Source organism: Cervus canadensis, chromosome 1 (assembly GCF_019320065.1).
Source record: "Cervus canadensis isolate Bull #8, Minnesota chromosome 1, ASM1932006v1, whole genome shotgun sequence".
In the NCBI taxonomy this organism is placed as follows: Eukaryota; Metazoa; Chordata; class Mammalia; order Artiodactyla; family Cervidae; genus Cervus; species Cervus canadensis.
In genome coordinates, this window is record NC_057386.1 from 25,054,733 (window position 1) to 25,071,616 (window position 16,884).

At 36.5% G+C, this 16,884-nt stretch overlaps 1 protein-coding gene across 8 annotated transcripts in view; it reads right to left on the reverse strand.

The window, feature by feature from the left end:
* The window catches only part of SPAG9 (sperm associated antigen 9), a 154,114-nt gene that overhangs the window by 5,505 nt on the left and 131,725 nt on the right, over positions 1-16,884 (reverse strand). For 4 of the 8 annotated variants that reach the window (XM_043471892.1, XM_043471902.1, XM_043471960.1 and 1 more), the window contains 11 exons: positions 16,123-16,341; positions 15,648-15,843; positions 14,183-14,308; positions 12,883-12,963; positions 12,149-12,216; positions 9,893-10,041; positions 8,757-8,928; positions 6,730-6,843; positions 4,859-4,897; positions 3,790-3,966; positions 781-930 (listed from right to left, as the gene is read on the reverse strand). In XM_043471892.1, coding sequence (XP_043327827.1) covers positions 781-930; positions 3,790-3,966; positions 4,859-4,897; positions 6,730-6,843; positions 8,757-8,928; positions 9,893-10,041; positions 12,149-12,216; positions 12,883-12,963; positions 14,183-14,308; positions 15,648-15,843; positions 16,123-16,341 — 1,491 coding nt within the window. The remainder of the gene's footprint in view (positions 1-780; positions 931-3,789; positions 3,967-4,858; positions 4,898-6,729; positions 6,844-8,756; positions 8,929-9,892; positions 10,042-12,148; positions 12,217-12,882; positions 12,964-14,182; positions 14,309-15,647; positions 15,844-16,122; positions 16,342-16,884) is intronic. The other 4 variants (XM_043471912.1, XM_043471939.1, XM_043471930.1 and 1 more) reach the window with 3 other exon arrangements.

Here is a 16,884-nt window from a genome sequence, read left to right on the forward strand (position 1 = left end):
TATAAAGGCCTTTCATAATCCAGACCCTTCCCTTTCTGGATTGATCTGTGGTCAGATTTATACTTGCTTCTACTCCATGCTTTAGTCATTTTAAAATAATTTTTCTTTAATTAAGGCAGTTTCACATTTCAAGCTATCTCTTACCTTGAAATGCCAGTCTCTCCAGCCTTCCCCCTATCATCCCCAACCCAATTCTTCAGGCTCATGCCCTTCAGTGCTGAGTCATCTCAAGCATCATTTCTTGATTTCCCTCCTCCCCTACTCCAAGAAAGAACTGACTACTCTCTATCAGAGCATCTGTAACATTGCAATTTATTGACATGTTCTATAATTTACTGGAGGGAGACTTTGTTTTTGTATCTCATGCACACAGCAGATAATTAATGTTTATGAGAGAATGAACAAATGAATTTGGTTATAAACAACACTTAATGAGATATTTTTATTTCTCCACTTTGCAGGTGAAGAAACTGAGCTTCTGGGAGCTTGAATGATTTCCCTAAGGTCTTCTGACTCCATAAGCTCTTCACATACACCTCAATATACGTCCAAACCCTGCTATTTTCTAATGCTCCTTCAAACAAACACAACTTGGTATAAAAAGAAAAAGAATTTTTTATGAAAGTAGCAAAAAAAAAAAAAAAAAAAAAAAAATATAAAATCCAAGTAAAGGGTTCAAAGAAAACCTTAGAAAGCACGTATCCAAGTTTCTTGTTTATGGTGAGTGAAAACCCACATCACAGGACAGTAGGAACGGAGCCCACAGGACCAATGACCTACCCATTCGGAAGTCAATGTAGCCCTCGCCCCCACTGATGACGAGCACAGACTTCAGGGGAGTCTGGGCGCCGGGCTCCTGTGCAGACGGCCCTGCTCTGTCAACTGTCAGATCGGTACCACCGCCGCCACTCTGTGGGCTGATGACTTGACCTGTTTATAGGGATGCAAGCAAGTATTATTCATCAAGGATCAGAGTGGGAGAGACTCATCTACTCCTGAGTATTTTCAGAAAACTGAACAACATAGTAAGTACATTCTAATAAAAGCCTCTGCATGATGAGGAAACATCTATAAGGTCATGAAAGCCCAATCTGAAATCAAGGTAAAGCTATTTTGTCCCAAAGCACAAACACGTCCAGAATCCAGTATGAGAACTGTATATTGCTCAGCTGGTCTTAGCTGTCTGCTTCAGACTATTATAACTTACATCATTTTATCTGAGGGGTAGTGAAAAGATCTCTCCTCTGTCAGGGTACATATGCGTTTACATAAGAGACTGAGAAAAGTCTTCAACTTAAGCCTTATGAATTTGGATATTCAGAATTAATATCTGAGTTAATTTCAAATCCGTAAGTTAAGTTATTAGCTGCTCAGTTGTGTCTGACTCTTTGCAACCCCATGGACTGTAGCCTGCCAGGCTCCTCTGTCCATGGGGTTCTCCAGGCAAGAATACTGGAGTGGGTAGCCATTCCCTCCTCCAGGGGATCTTCCTGACCCAGGGATTGAACTCAGGTCTCCTGAATTGCAGGGAGACTCTTTACCATCTGAGCCACCACATGAAAACTCAAATCCAAAGGTTTTCTCATATTTAAAAATAATACATATGACTTTAAATTTAGATGATGCAAATAAAATGACTGGTTAATATATAATTCTAACATTTATGTTTTAAGATATAATCTTTAAGTATGAAATGACAGAAATCTTGAAATATTATTTACACTATAATCTCTATGAGCATGGAGTAACTTCTTGCCAGATCTGTTATTTTTTGATCAAACTACACAGACCATCCCTCGAGATGCTACCAGGACATAGTCCCACGATGTGATACACTTTATAAAAAATTATGTTATGTTGGACATGGACAGGATAGTTTTAATGAACTAGATTTTTATGTATATGTATAAATATTAACAAATCTCAAAAATGAGAAACAACTTGCAGAATAATATATGTGCAACATAAGACTTAAGTTCAAAAATATAAGAAATACTACATATTATTTATAGATATGTCCCAATGTGGTAAAAATACAAAAACATGGGCAGAAGGATACATGTCAACTTCAGGATAGTGGTTATAGATGAGCAGAAAAGAGGGAAGGGAGTAAGATTAGAAGAATATAAAGGAGACTCAAATGAGTCTCTATGGCATTTTTTTTTTTTAAAGCAAGAAAAGCCTGTAACCAGCAATACCACTTCTAAAAGTTTATTTTGAGGAAATAATCATACAAAAATATTACACATACACTTCAGGAAGCTCATTACCATGTTGTTAAGAATACTGAATAGCTGGTTAGGGTACTATGTGCCAGCTAGGTACACTTAGTCACTTAGTCTTTGGAACATCCTCAGGAAAAAGCATGGTGGCTCATCTTATGTGTGTCAACTTGGCTAGGCTCCATACATTTTTGTCAAACTCCAGTGTAGATACTACTGTGAAGGTATTTTTTAGATATAATGAACATTTAAATCAGTGGACTTTTGAGTAAAGCAGATCACTTACCATAATGTGGGTGGGTCAATCATTTGAAGGCCTTAAGAGAAAAAGATGTCTCCCAAGGAGAAGGGAATTCTGCCTCAAGGCTGCCTTTAGATTTAAACTGCAAACACTAACTCTTTTCTAGGTCTTTAGCCTGCCCTGAAGATTTCAGTCTTACCAGCCCCCATAATCACATGAACCCTCCTTAAATTAAATCAATCTCTCTCCCCACAGCATCCTTCTCTTTCTTCCTCTTTCTCTCCCTACCCCACACTTTTTTGGTTCTGTTCCTCTGCAGAACCCTGACTAACACACTGAGAGAACACCATGTCCAACGTCACACAGCTGCTGTGGTAAAGCCAGATTTAAACTTTGTCTTAACTCCTAAACTTGTGTCTTACAGGGAAAAAAAAATAATCCAAAATCCAAAACACAGATCCTGCTTACAGATGATCAGCAACATCATTTAGTATTCTCAAGGGACATTTTCCACTGGACATCATAACCACCACTTTTCATCTAGATGGTGCTTTATAGTTCCCAAAGCCCTTTCATTAATCTTTATAACAAATAAGGTTGGTTGAACAGCTATTAGTCACACCCACTTAGGAAATAAAGAAACGAGTATCAGAGGTTAAGCAACTTGCTTGACACAAACACCAAGTGGCAGGGGCCCAGACCCCCAGACCACGTTCGTCCTTTGCCACGACTCTGAGAGAGGTATGAGGGCACATTTTCCATCTCTTCCTGAATAGAGCCTTGATGACAGGGCTTCTTAGACATCTCCTTTATGAGGTTAAAACCACTCTTGGTATTCTGCAGTGACAAAACAATACTACTGCTTTTCAAAAGTGAAAGAAGTCTCTTGAATAAAATCAAGTTTGTTTTTGGGGTGGAAGAGAGATTATAAAATAGCTTCTATCAAGTATCTCTGTATCACTTTATTCATATCTCCATTATAGACCATTTCAAGGATTATGTTGGAATTATCTGTAATTCCAGTACTGAGTATTAGACTGGAGAGAGGGACAGACAATTACAGTTGGTCTTTGAACCATGCAGGAGTTGGGGCACTGACTCTCTGTGTAGTCAAAAATCTGAGTAAAATTAATAGTCAGCCTTCCATATTCACGGTTCTTACATGACCACAATCTGTATCCAAAGATTCAACCAGCCATGGGATGATGCAGTACGATGGTGTTCACTACTGAAAAGAATCTGTATAAATGAATCCATGCAGTTCAAATGCACATTGTTCAACAGTCAACTGGACATGCAACTTCTCAATAGAATACTCTAACTCACCTGGGACTGCCACAAAGAATTTCACAGCATCCCTGTGCCCATGGAAGCAAAGCTGTGCATGGGCCATTGAACAATAGGGTATAAATGTCCCTGGCGTCACTTTGTCACTGTTTTCATCACCATATACTCGAATGACACTTCCAGGACGATTTCCCGATGCTCCTGATGTTTTATTTGCTGCAACAGAAAAACCAAACACCAAATATTTTCCCCTAGAAAATAGCAATGATGCAAGAGGTTACTGGTTAATCCTTATATTATCTAAAAGCTACAGCCAGTTGAGATAAAACAAGAGCAGCAATACCAATTCAAGACAAAGCTGGAAAAAAAAGAGATATATAGCATGCTAGTTATTTTTAAGTATCTTAGTATATGGAGTAGGGGATTTTGCCAGTCTAGCACTAAGTTTACTTTCTAAACACATCTATTAATTAAAAAATCATTTTAGTTAAAACAGCTTTCTCAGGTAGATCCACTTGGTTTTTTAATCCTCATTTTAGAAAACTAACCAGTTATATAGCTTAAAGTAAACAGGTTTATTTTTAAGCAGAGTTTTTATACTTTATCTTTTCATTTTTCTCCCTTGTGCTAAGTATATTTCCCTTGTGTGATGGTAAAAAGCTGAGCTTAAAAGGCTCCATCCAGTACAATAAAATAGCTTTTATTTATACCAGACTGATGGTTGGTTAAATTATTTTAGAATGACCAGACTCACAAAACACCCCATTCCATGTGCCAGTAAGTGAATGAAAGAAACATGATTGGTAACAAGAGTAAACAATGTAGATTAATGACAGTTTTCAGAGAGATTTCGTGTTTTTATTGCAGGGAAAACAAAGTCTGACAGAAATTTCAGCTGCAACAAAAGATGATAAATAGACTAAGCTGCTGAGCAGTAGTTTGGTGGCCATGTAACAAACATTAAAAAACAAAAGAACACCTGCTGCAATGCAGTGATTGCAAGTGGATGACATTTAGGAACATTCAAGAGGGTATCTAGAGACGTGAGAATGGCCTCACGGTGGCCATGAGAAGCCGGGAAGAAGTGTGGCTCAGGATCTGGACTTACCCCTCAGCCCCAGTAAGCGTCCCTGGTGGAGGATTACGGCTGAAGTGAGAAAGGAGGAGAGGGGACATGGAGAGGTGCGTGACAGGGAGGAGGAGGGTTACTGTGAGCTGCCACTCTTCGCATATTCTATCTGGCAACTCAGGAGCTCAACGCTCCTAACTAAATAAACAAAATCCAACTTGGTATAATACCAAGCAACATACAAAGTTCTTACCAAAGCCTCTGAAGAACATCGCTGCTCAAAAAGGACAATTTTATTTACTGTGATTTTGCTTTTAATTATAAAGCAATTTCAATGAATAAGAACTTACTGGGGAGCATTTCCTAAATGCGAATATTCCCCCCTTTTCTTGAAGAAATCCTGTGCAAATGACTATGCCAAAATGGAACTCTCATCTATAAAGAACTGAAACAAACTCTGGAGATCTGGAATCTCTTAAGATATAAGAAATGGTCTAAACATGTAGATTTATAAGTAGTTGTCCAGTGGTTAAGAATCTGCCTTTCAATGCAGGGGACACAGGTTCAATCTTTGGTCAGGGAACTAAGATCCCACATTCTGTGGGCAACTAAAGAAGCCTGCATGCTGCAATGAAGACCTTGCACAGCCAACATTTTTTTAAAAATTAAAAAAAAAAAAGGACTCCCCTGGTGGTCCACTGGTTAGGAATATGCCTGCCAATGCAGGGAACATGGGTTTGATTCCAAGTTGAGAAGATTCCACGTGCCATGGGGCAACTAAGCCCTGTGCCACTGAGCCCATCCCTGGAACTACTGAAGCCCGGATACGCTAAAGCCTGCGCTCTGCAACAAGAGCAGTCACTGCAATGAGAAGCCCGAGCACTGCAACTAGAGAGTAGCCCCTGCTTGTCACGACTAAAAAAGCCCACACGCTGCAACGAAGACCCAGCGGAGGCCCCAAAAATAAATAAATTAATTAAATTTTAAAAATTTTAAAGAAAATACAGCTAGGATTAAGAATTTAGGTTCTTTAGGGAATTCCCTGGCAGTCCAATGGTTAGGATTCCATGCTTCCACTGCTGGGGACCCAGGTTCTATCCCTAGCTGGGGAACTAAGATCCTGAAAGCCATGCAGTGTTGGGGAGAAGAAAAAAAAAATTTAGGTTCTTTAAAGGCTCAAAATGTAACACCATCCAGTCTTCCTCCTTTCTCCTAAAAATTCTGGTGTGTTTATTACATTATTTTATGGTAATATTTTCAACTCGTTTTAAATTCTGATGTGTTTACTTATTAAATTACTTTATGACAACTTTCTCAAATCCTGCTCATGAATTCTGCAACACAAAATCACTTATATAATGAGTGATCAATGTAATGGAACACAGTACGAAAAACATACGAAGTACATTTTGTTCACATTCTTTTCAAATACAAGATAACTTATCTCTAATATAAGGCAGTGTTTGATGACGTCTTAAGTAAGACATGTCTCCCACAACTCATAAGCTAAATGGAATATTCTAAACTAATTGCCACAGAGGTATGAAAAACTAGGATATTAGGTAGTTAGGAAATGTTTCTGGATACTAGCATAATAAGGTTGAAAGAAAAACAGACTTTGACCATTATTTAAGGAAATAGGATTGTGATTCCCAAAATGAGAAAAACAGTTTTTCAAAATGAAAAACTTTTAACTGTAAATATTAGTCCTGATACATTTGCTAGAGTTTGTAGGTTCCACAGAAAGAGTGAAGGAACAATAGTTAAATCTTTGCCATCAGCTTGACTTTCTGAATTACCACAGGTTTGCCAATTTAGTTCTATGATTTAGCTCAATTCCTTCCACTTGAATTTCAGACAAGGCTACTCCCCACAACTCTTCTGTGACAGTTACCTAAAAATGTACTTACTTTCTGTTAATGGGATGGAGATAATGACACCATTTCCTGTTCCCACCCACAAACGATTACAAGACACCATAAGCGCTGTGATCCTCACAAAAGAAAAGCCCAGTTTTCCAGTACCTGTATGGAAGGAGGGAAAACATTTTATTGAAAAGACAGAGCAGATGATGTTTTAGGTTTCAAGTCCCTCAGAGGAGCTGGACTAATGTAATAGAGAGGATTGTGACCAGAGCTGGTTTGATATTTCCAGAAGTCACATCAATCAAGATCAACTCTCATTTGACTTTATTATCTATCACTTCATCTGACAATTCATGGCTATCATCTATCAATCAGTATCATCTGACAATTCATGGCTAAGACAAAAAGAAAACTCTAAAAGCGGCTAGCATTATATCATCATTCAGAAGGAAGATGATATGGATTAGGAGATACGATGCAGAATTTACTTAAGGACCTGCAAAACCAAGCCAAGTAAACCAAAACACAAAACAAAACAAAAAAAAAAAGCTCAACAAAAACAGTCTACTAGATTGGGGAAATTAAATGTTCTTCTGTTTTATAAGCTTAGAGAGTTCTTGCTTGCCTTAAATTTCTTTGCATAGGTTAAGAAATGATCTTTGCTAACAAAACCTATATTCTTTCCTTTTTATATATTTGGGTCTAAAGTAACTTAGAAATTTTAGGACACCATATGCATATAATATAGGGAGAATTAATGCACTTTTTAATTTCAAGGGAATTTTAAACTGATCTTATTTTCAGGGATTTGAGAGGCAAAATTATTAAAAAGATTGTAATATTAATACATTTAAGACAAACAACATTTAGTCATAAGTTCTACTTACTAGAAGTGAGAGTATGACCATAGAATTGCAGTGTTTGAAGGAATCTTAAACAGTCTAAACTAGAGATCTTTAACCTATGGTCAAAGTATATTACTGGTTTGTGCCTATGTTTATATATGTGTGATTCTAGGAAGAGGGCACACAGCTATCACCAGGTTTTCTGAGGGCAACAATTCTAAAAAAAAAGTTAAAAACCACTGATATAGTTCAAACTCTCTTCATAAAGAAATCATCTATGATGTTCCTAACAGCACTGGATTTGGTGCTAAGGATACTTCAAGGAATAAGCCAGAGATAGTCTAAAGCCCTCTTTCATGGGGCTTTAGTTCTGCAGGGGGAGAGACAGTATGATGATACTGATACAATCACAGTAATGATAAGTCCATGAAGAAAAAGTATAAGAGGGCCTAAATAAACCTGGAAATAAAGATGAGGAAAGGTCTTTTATGGATGTGACATATAAGACATGACCTGAAAGCCAAGTAAAAAGGGACTAAGAAAAACTTCTCAGACAGAAGATATAGCACCATGTGAAGGCCTTGAAATGGGAAGGAACCTGTTGAATTTAGGTCAGTGTGGACAGAGCAGAGTGAGCAAGGAGAGCTGTCCATACCATTTAAGTTCTAATAATGTCACAAAAAATGCATGGCTGGCATTACATAAATGGAGGTATGTCATGGTGATATTTGCACACTGGTTACTAGGTAGAAAACTGACTGGAGTAGAGACAGGAAGATTAGAGGCTGCTGGTGACCTGGCCTATGGGAATAGTGGTAGAGATAAAGACGTAACTCAGTTAAAGGAATTCCCTAGTGGTTCAGTGGTTAGGCCTTGGCAATTTCACTGTGGGCCATGGGTTCAATCCCTGGCTGGGGAACTAAGATCCCCAAAGTCGTGTGGTGTGGCCAAAAATAGACATTATGGTTTAAGATATTCTGGGGGGAAAGACTCGACAGTTCCCGCTGATGTGGGATGATATGTGGGGAACAAGAAAGGAAGAGTCAAAAATGATCTTAAGTTTTTGTCAAGAATCACAGGGTAGACGGATCATTTGCCAACAGTTTCAGTGATAAGAGATCACTATTCCTGAGGAAACTTACTCATTGGTTCTACTCAGCATTTGAAATCATTTAAAAATAAACCATCTTCTTTGATTGACAAAGATAAAATTCTTTGGATGCTTACCTAGCATTTTGCTTACATAAGGCTCAATGTCCACATCCTGCAGATGTTGGTAAGTGTGTGCATGATAGAGACGGAGTGTGGAATCCAAACGAATGGAGACCCACACGCCATCACCCACCCAGGCAAGCTGCCGCACTTGGCTCTCCTTCCTGGGGTGTGCATCAAATGATTTCTAGAAAAGATTGTTCAATCACAGTGTTACTTTAATTATCTAGGAGTTAGTGTTTAAAAATTGTGCTAATTTGCACAATAATTTGACAGACTACCTAATAAAAGAGGAGCCTAAATATTGTTTACTCATATACACAACTGCTATTATCCCATACTGCAAAAAAAAGAAAAAAGAACTAAAGGATGTTGTGTAGACTATCAACTTATGAAAGCAATCTTGACACATTCATTCTAGTAACAGCATTCAACAAAAAGACTGAATTGGACCTCGGGATTTTGCATTGTCCCAGAGCAATACACAAAATAAGATCCTATTTATAGTTAAACAAAAATGAACCTACTCTGCTGTATCTGTAAGTATATACCTGCATGTAAGGAATATATCTAAAAAATAAACACCAAATGGAACTTCTAGGTTTGTAAACAGGATTTGGGACAAATGGAGAACTTCCATCTTAAAAATTTCCTACTATTTTTCTTTCTTTAAACAATTAGAATAAATTTATATATGTGGCAAAACTTTTTAAAGACAATAATGCCAAGAGGTTTTTGTTTTTACCAATCATCCCCACTGCAATATCATTCCTCAGTGTGACATGTGTATGGCTTTGCCGGAATACACACTGAGTAGTGGGGGAGACACGAGTCCTCGCAAACCATCTCCACGTGACTAAACATTCCAAGAGCCATGTATTCAAGCCATATACATCCGGGTCTACAGATACTCAGACATGCATTTAGACATTATGTGTGAATCTTCCTTCCTTGAAAAAAATCACTTCCCACACTCATAGTCAAAAGCAGCAAGAAAGATAAAGTACCACAGAAAAATGAGAATTCATCCAGTATATCACTCAAAATACACAGGTTCAGAAAATAATTTCTAAAAAAGCTGAAAATAATTAAATCTTAGGGATTTCAGGTAATATAAATTCACTAAGTACAGAAAACATGGGTTAACTTGCCTCTATTTTCATGGCCTTTGGCTGAACTACATAAATTTTGTTCCTATAGCCACACCAAACTTTGTCATGTACCACAGTCATGCATCGGATGGAATGGTGAGGTCGTCCAAGATCTAACAGGTGATAGTTTGACAAATCCCACTGTCCATCTTTAAAATAAGAAATAGATGATTAGTTTATGTATACCATCTTTTACTCAATTTTAACTCAAGAAATATTTTATTTGGGTGTGTAATTAAATTTATTAACGAAGCACCCCCAAATATCATGTATTTTGGTGTATATTTACAGATATTAATCCCAGGCAAGCTGTATATATTACAGATATATATATACACACACACACAGTGTATACATTACAGATATTAATCTATAAATTAAATCTGTAAATCAGATATAAATCAAACAGAGTTGGACGAGACCTCAAAGATCATATGGTCCAATCTGCCACCCATTACCTGGACCCCCTTGCTCTCAGCAGAGGTGATGTGATAAGTTATTTTTAAGTTACCTGTCTACAAAAGTATTTTAAGTATTAGAATGAATTTAAGGTTATTTTGGGCATAATATCACTCTGGCTCACTTGCATTTTTGATGTATCTTCTTAGGTAGAAGTCAGGGGCAACTCACTGCTAATACTTTAGGAATTATGCATAACTTTAGTGATGACAAGAAATTCATTACAAATGAGAACTAACCACTGTAAGCTTGCTTTGCTCGATAATTTCAGTGAAGGAAAACATACTTCAACACAAAGCAGCTGTTTCATTTTAAAACTGTAATTATCTTAAAAATATTCCCCATACTCAGCTAAAGTCTTCCTTCTTGTACATAATCATTCATTAATCTATAGTTTTGCCTAATGGAAACACAGAATAAATCTAGTCTCACTTCATTGCTACTGCCCTGTCTTCTCAAAACCTGTCTTTTCAAAACCAAGCATCCTCGGCCTGTGTTTTGGACACATCAGTTTATGGAACTTTCATCCTAACTCCACTTTGTCCAGATCCATTTCATGCTATCTTTCTACCAGAGTGGAGCAGAATCACCAGCCCTGCTCTGGACACTAATTTCTATGAGGTTTAGCATGTTAACTAACTTGTACTGAGTTTAATGTCACCCTTTAGGTAACTGTCAGTCTTCACACACATCTCCATCTAGTATTTGGAACCCAAATGCAGGACTTTACATTTATCCTTATTAAATGTATTTTGTCTTGATCAGTTTTGGATTCAATTTACTAAAACATTTATCATTCCATTTTTCTAGGTTCTCCAACTCACTAGTTGAGTGACTATGAACAAGTAATTAAAATACAGTGCCTCAGTTTCCTCAACTACAAAATGAGGATGACAATAGAATTTTCTTTATAAGTTGTTGTGAGGATTAAACTCAGATACAGTCTATAAAGGCCCTGAACAACGAAAAGAGGCCTCTCTTTTCATTATGGAGTCATTAACCAAAAATCTCTAGGCACCTAAGTATCATCTACCTCACATTTCTTGAGGCTGCAAAAAGACATGAGACTTTGGAAAAGCCTCACAAAAATTTAAGTTTAGTGGATCTACATTTTTATAATATTTCCCTGATCCACCAATCTAATAGGAAGGAAATATCACTTTTGGATGATACATGTACCAAGGAATTATATGCTCAATTTCTTTAATTCACTCAATGCAGTTTTCTGACACCTTCTGTCTGCAGATGGTAGAAACACTTTTTTTTTTTTTGCTAGTCCACAGATTTTATTTTATTTTTTTCCATTTATTTTTATTAGTTGGAGGCTAATTACTTTACAATATTGCAGTGGTTTTTGCAGAAACACTGTTTTAAAGGGGAAGAATATAAAAAAACATGACAAGAAAATGATTAAACTTTACCTAATTAAAAATTCTTTTCAAGAACATTCCAAATGTAAGTGAATGCAAATTATGTTTAAAATACTGGACAAAAGAAAACATATCCTCTCACTAAATTAGGTCTGTGACTAGAAAACAAATAAATGCTTCCATTGCACATTATTTAAGAGAACCATAACGACTATTTGCTCAGCATGGTAAACAAATTTTCACTGAGGTATATGATTAATGTATGCCTCCAGTCAAGCACTCACATATTTACTCATGTCATACATGGTTAGTATTCAGTTTCTCCTATGAAATATCATTTCTTTAAAACATAAGAGGTCAATCTGTTTGAAAATGCTCTTGCAAAGCAACAAATCAGTGCATATGTTATATATTCATAACAACTCACCAACTCCTCTGTGAAAGATTGCAAGGGTACCATCAGCTAGGGCCACTAACACAATTCCTTTCACATGTCTGCAAATAGGAAAAGGGATTTTAGAACTCTCCATTTGGGAATACAGAAGACACCACATGCTACTGAACTAGTTCAGAGGTTCTCAGAAGGCCAATCTGTGATGTAAGGAGCTTACAGGAGAATCTAAAGGAACAGATTCTTTTCTTCATTGAGAAAAGTCTCGCTATGAAAATGTCAGCTGGACTAAATAGGAAGCATGTGTGGTGACTCAGCTGTTTCACTTTCTAACCTCCTCTCATTGCAGACAAAAGGTCCACAGACCAGAGGCACACACCTTGAGTAGAAAGAGTCAGCTCTGTGGATCTAAGAGACAAACTGACTTTTGACAGTCAACATACAGAAAAGGACTAGTAAATCAATCACCCAATCAACATATTCACAAAGTATAAAGAATATTCTAAAACAAATATCACGGTTTTTAATTGGTTTTCTCGCCAACAGACTAAAGAACTCTCAGTACAGTGAGGAATCAACCTGGCAAGTTTTCTCTTCTACTTATAATTCTCTGGTTTATTTTCTAGTTTCAATCTCATTCATAAAGAGGGTTAAAAAAGACATGGATACTGATTTAGTCATGAAGTACATGTTAACTTTAATAGTCTTAGAATCTAGTTTATACCAAAATACAGATTTTTCAAAGGAAGAATTTCTAAAATAAAACTTACACAATACTGAGAATCGAATCTTTAAGTTTAATAGAATGGAGACATTTCCTCCACTGGGCTACAGATGAATGGACATACAAACTGCAAGAACAAAATCAAGACTGGTAAGGCATAGAGAACACATCAAGTAGTTGCTTATATCTAATAATGACACAAAGTTTCTTCAAAAGAAAAGAAGAGTAACATAAAAATTTCAGGACAAAACAAGGAAAAGGATAGGCCTAAGGCAGAGAAATAAGCTGCTTAAGCAAACAGAAACATAAAAAGAATGAAAAGCCAGAACTAATGCACGGTTGCTTTCAGATTACCGCATACTTCACAATCCTTGGCTATCAATCTTTAAAAAAAATAGTCTTTTTACTTTTCTACTACACTGAGCTATAAATTTCTGATAACAGAGTGGTTTATGGTTTATATCAGGGAGTGGCAAACTAAGGCCCAAAGGCCAAATCCAGCCATCTATTTGTCTTAGTACAGTCTGCAAGCTAAAAATGGTCTTTACATTTTTTAAACGATTGGAAAAAAAAAACCAAGGGAGAGTATTTCATGACATACAAGATTTATAAGAAATTCAGGGTTCGTAAGTGTTATTATTATTAGAACATATCCACACCAGGTCACTTAGGCGTCCTCAACGCAGTGGCTGCTTTTGCACCACAACAGCATAGTTAAGAAGTTGCTACCAAGATAAGGCAACAAAACCGGATACATTTCTTGTCTGACCCTTCACAGAGAAAAAGTATGTCAAACCTTCATTTTGTAGTATTAGTCCTTTATGGGAAAGAGGCACTAGTGATCTTGCTTAACCTTAGGAAAAGCACAAGTTTGTAAGACTCTTCACACTACCACAAAGTGGAAAAGTCCTATAGTGTTTATCAGCTCCTAAGCTTTTAGACTGTGATTTGTCCTTGTTTTCCCAGAAGTTATGTTTAAAATTGGGCCTTTCTGCAACCAGAGATTTTTTTAATCCCTTTTATTTCTTAAATAACTTCTGTTGTTCAGGATCTCCTATTTCTAGATCACCCAGATTTTAAAGTTTACTTAACTTTTTTCCAAGAATATTATATGAAGGGAACATCCTATGACAGACATACGGTTTACCATTCAGACCCAATGCAAGTCCAAGTCCAATTTATGAGGTAGTTGCAATATAACTTGAAAATTGTGTGTATATAAAATTCTTCACTTTAATAGGCACTTTTGGTTTGTATTTGTATGTATCACATTTTAGTTATCTTAAGATTCCTAAAGCAAAAGTGAAAGACTAAAGATTTCTAATATTAAAAGAGTTGATACCTACCAACCATTCTGAGCTCCAAGCCACATAGTTGGTAAAAGGCTACTCATTTTCTGGGCTTCCTCTCTCACCAGGTCTTGTTCATTTGGCAATACTGATATTTGATCTTTATATGCATCTGAGTCATTACTGGAAAAGGTGGGACAAAAGGAAAAAAATCTTATTGTGTTTAGCTGAGGTTTCAGGAATTGATAATTTCTACATTTTAGTGTATTGTTAAAAAATAAATTCCAGTAAAGCCAAAGTTAAATGCTTATATTAAACATTTCAGAGACAGTGAGAAACGGAGGGAGGGAGGGTGGAGGAAGGAAGGAAGGAAGGAAGGAAGGAAGGAAGGCAGGCAGGCAGGCAGGCAGGCAGGCAGGCAGGCAGGCAGGCAAGGCAAATCAAGGCAATGGGAGGCGGAGGGGATGGAGAATAAGAAAGAATGAAAGGTATATAAATATACATATATTGCAGCAATTGTACCAGAAGTAACACTGACATAGTAGGAGGCTCAAGGTACAGATAAGGGAAATAAGACACAGTAACGAAATATAGCAGTTAATATCCAGACTAAAGTTAAGGTTCTCCTTATAGTTATCTTGAATTTTATGAGTTTCTTCTGTGGGGAGAGGAGGAGGAGACATGGTTTGTTTTAAAACTACACATACATACATACATACACACACACATAGATAAACAAACACAGGAGGGTTAATTATAAACAATGTTCTAAAATAAATAAGCTGAAACATGCTTTTATTCTACCCCAAAACTTTATTTCTTTGGACTGTCAGAGGACATTTAGTTTAAAAAAAAAAAGCATAACTGAGCTATCAAATTCAAAAACAGACAAATGAATCAGTAAATCTAACAAGATGACTTTAGACCCCTATCAGCTTTCTATAAGGCCTAGAGAAGGCAAGAAAGAAAACTAAACAACTCTTTCTTTTGAAGGAAAAGTCTGAAACAAACTGTTTTCTAATAAAATATTTGCCAGAAATCTAAATTCAAAAGGTCATTAAAACCCACATGGAAAATTTAAATGGCCAGTTTTGTGGATAGAGTGGGTGAAGGAGTGGGGATTAAAATAATGAGTTATTAACAGAATAGAAAACAGTGAGTACAATTTTTTTTTTAAATCCATAGATATTTGGTATGGCTTTTTTAAAAAACTGTAATCACTGTCTTCTATTCTGTTAATAACTCGTTATTTTAATCCCCACTGACTGGTAAGGATTTTGACTAATATACTTTATAAGCAAGATTTTTTTAAGTTGGAAGGAATAGAGAGCAAATGGGGGGAAAAATATGTCTAGAGAGAACGCAATGTAAGGAACAGATGAAGACATAGTGGGAATAAGTAATAACATCTAAATCTGCCACAACAATGTCAATTAGTAGGAATATTTTGGCTGCTTGAGATCATTTTGGTTCCTTTCACATGTGCACTCTGGTTTCCTAAGTTGTTTACCCATCTTTATACCTTGACTGATATACTGGTGAGAGGTCTTCTGGGATTTGAACTCCCAAAGGATCTGTAAAAACGTGCTCTGTGTACACGCCAGTTTGGGAGACATCCACAGTATCTTCAGCTGATCCTGCATTGCCTTCTGTAGCTTCAGTTGCTTCTTCTGCTGTTGGAACATTTTCATCAATCTCACTATTTTCTGTTTCCTTTTCTAAAAAATAAATAAAGCACGCTAACCATTCCAAGTATGAGCTTTTCTTCCAATCACTTCCCCCACCCAAACCTTCTCTATAGAATTCCACTCTTACCCTCCTCTTCTCCATATTATATAATAAAATTGAGGATTCTTGATTTCATTTAACAATCATGACAGCATCCTCTGTCAAGCTCTTTCATCCTTGTTACTTTAAAATCTAAGTTAAGTCTATAATGAGTCACCTGGGACAGGCTCAGATGCTATACAGATGGTATCTAAAGAAGACAAACATACCTGGCGGTTTTTCCATCACTGGAGAAGTTTCATTGGTATTAGGGGAAGCGGCAGCTGCTGTCACACCTTCTGCAGAACAACCAACGACCGTGATGCCTCCCAACAGGCTGTCTGTCTCTGCTGAGCTATTGCTTGTCATGCTTCCACATAAAGAAGCTTTGTCTACTTGTCCAGATTCTGAAAGCTCCTCTCCTGCAGGGTAGTCTGTTTCTCGGGCTCCTGAAGTACAAGATAAACCTTCTTTAAATAGCTCAGTAAACTTCTGTAAGTAGCATTTGCTCTATTAAGGCAATTATAGGCTTGAAATAAGAGTAAAGGTGAGACAAATACCTATGCAAATATACTGCCAAGATGGTAAATAAATTTTATTTAAATTAATTTAAACTCAATTCACAAACTGAGAAAGCAATTTAAAAAATTAAGATAATAAATGCAACAATAACAAATAATAATTAATGCAAGCACAAGGAAACCAAAAAATGTCAGAAATGTATTTCTGTTCTTAATATGAGTTCTTAAAGCCGCCAACTAATGAGATTAAAAACAACAAAATATAATTCTGACAAGTCAGCAAAAATTTTTTTAATCATCACTATTTCTAGTTCAAATATGAATTTCTGCCACTATTAAAAATTAATATAGCCTAGGTGTATACAGTGCATTAAGATATTAGTAACACACTTAAAAACTAAGCATTTAACATTAAAAAAAATCTTTTCAGTTCTCTTTATTTAGAAAGCTATTCTTATCCATATCACATTA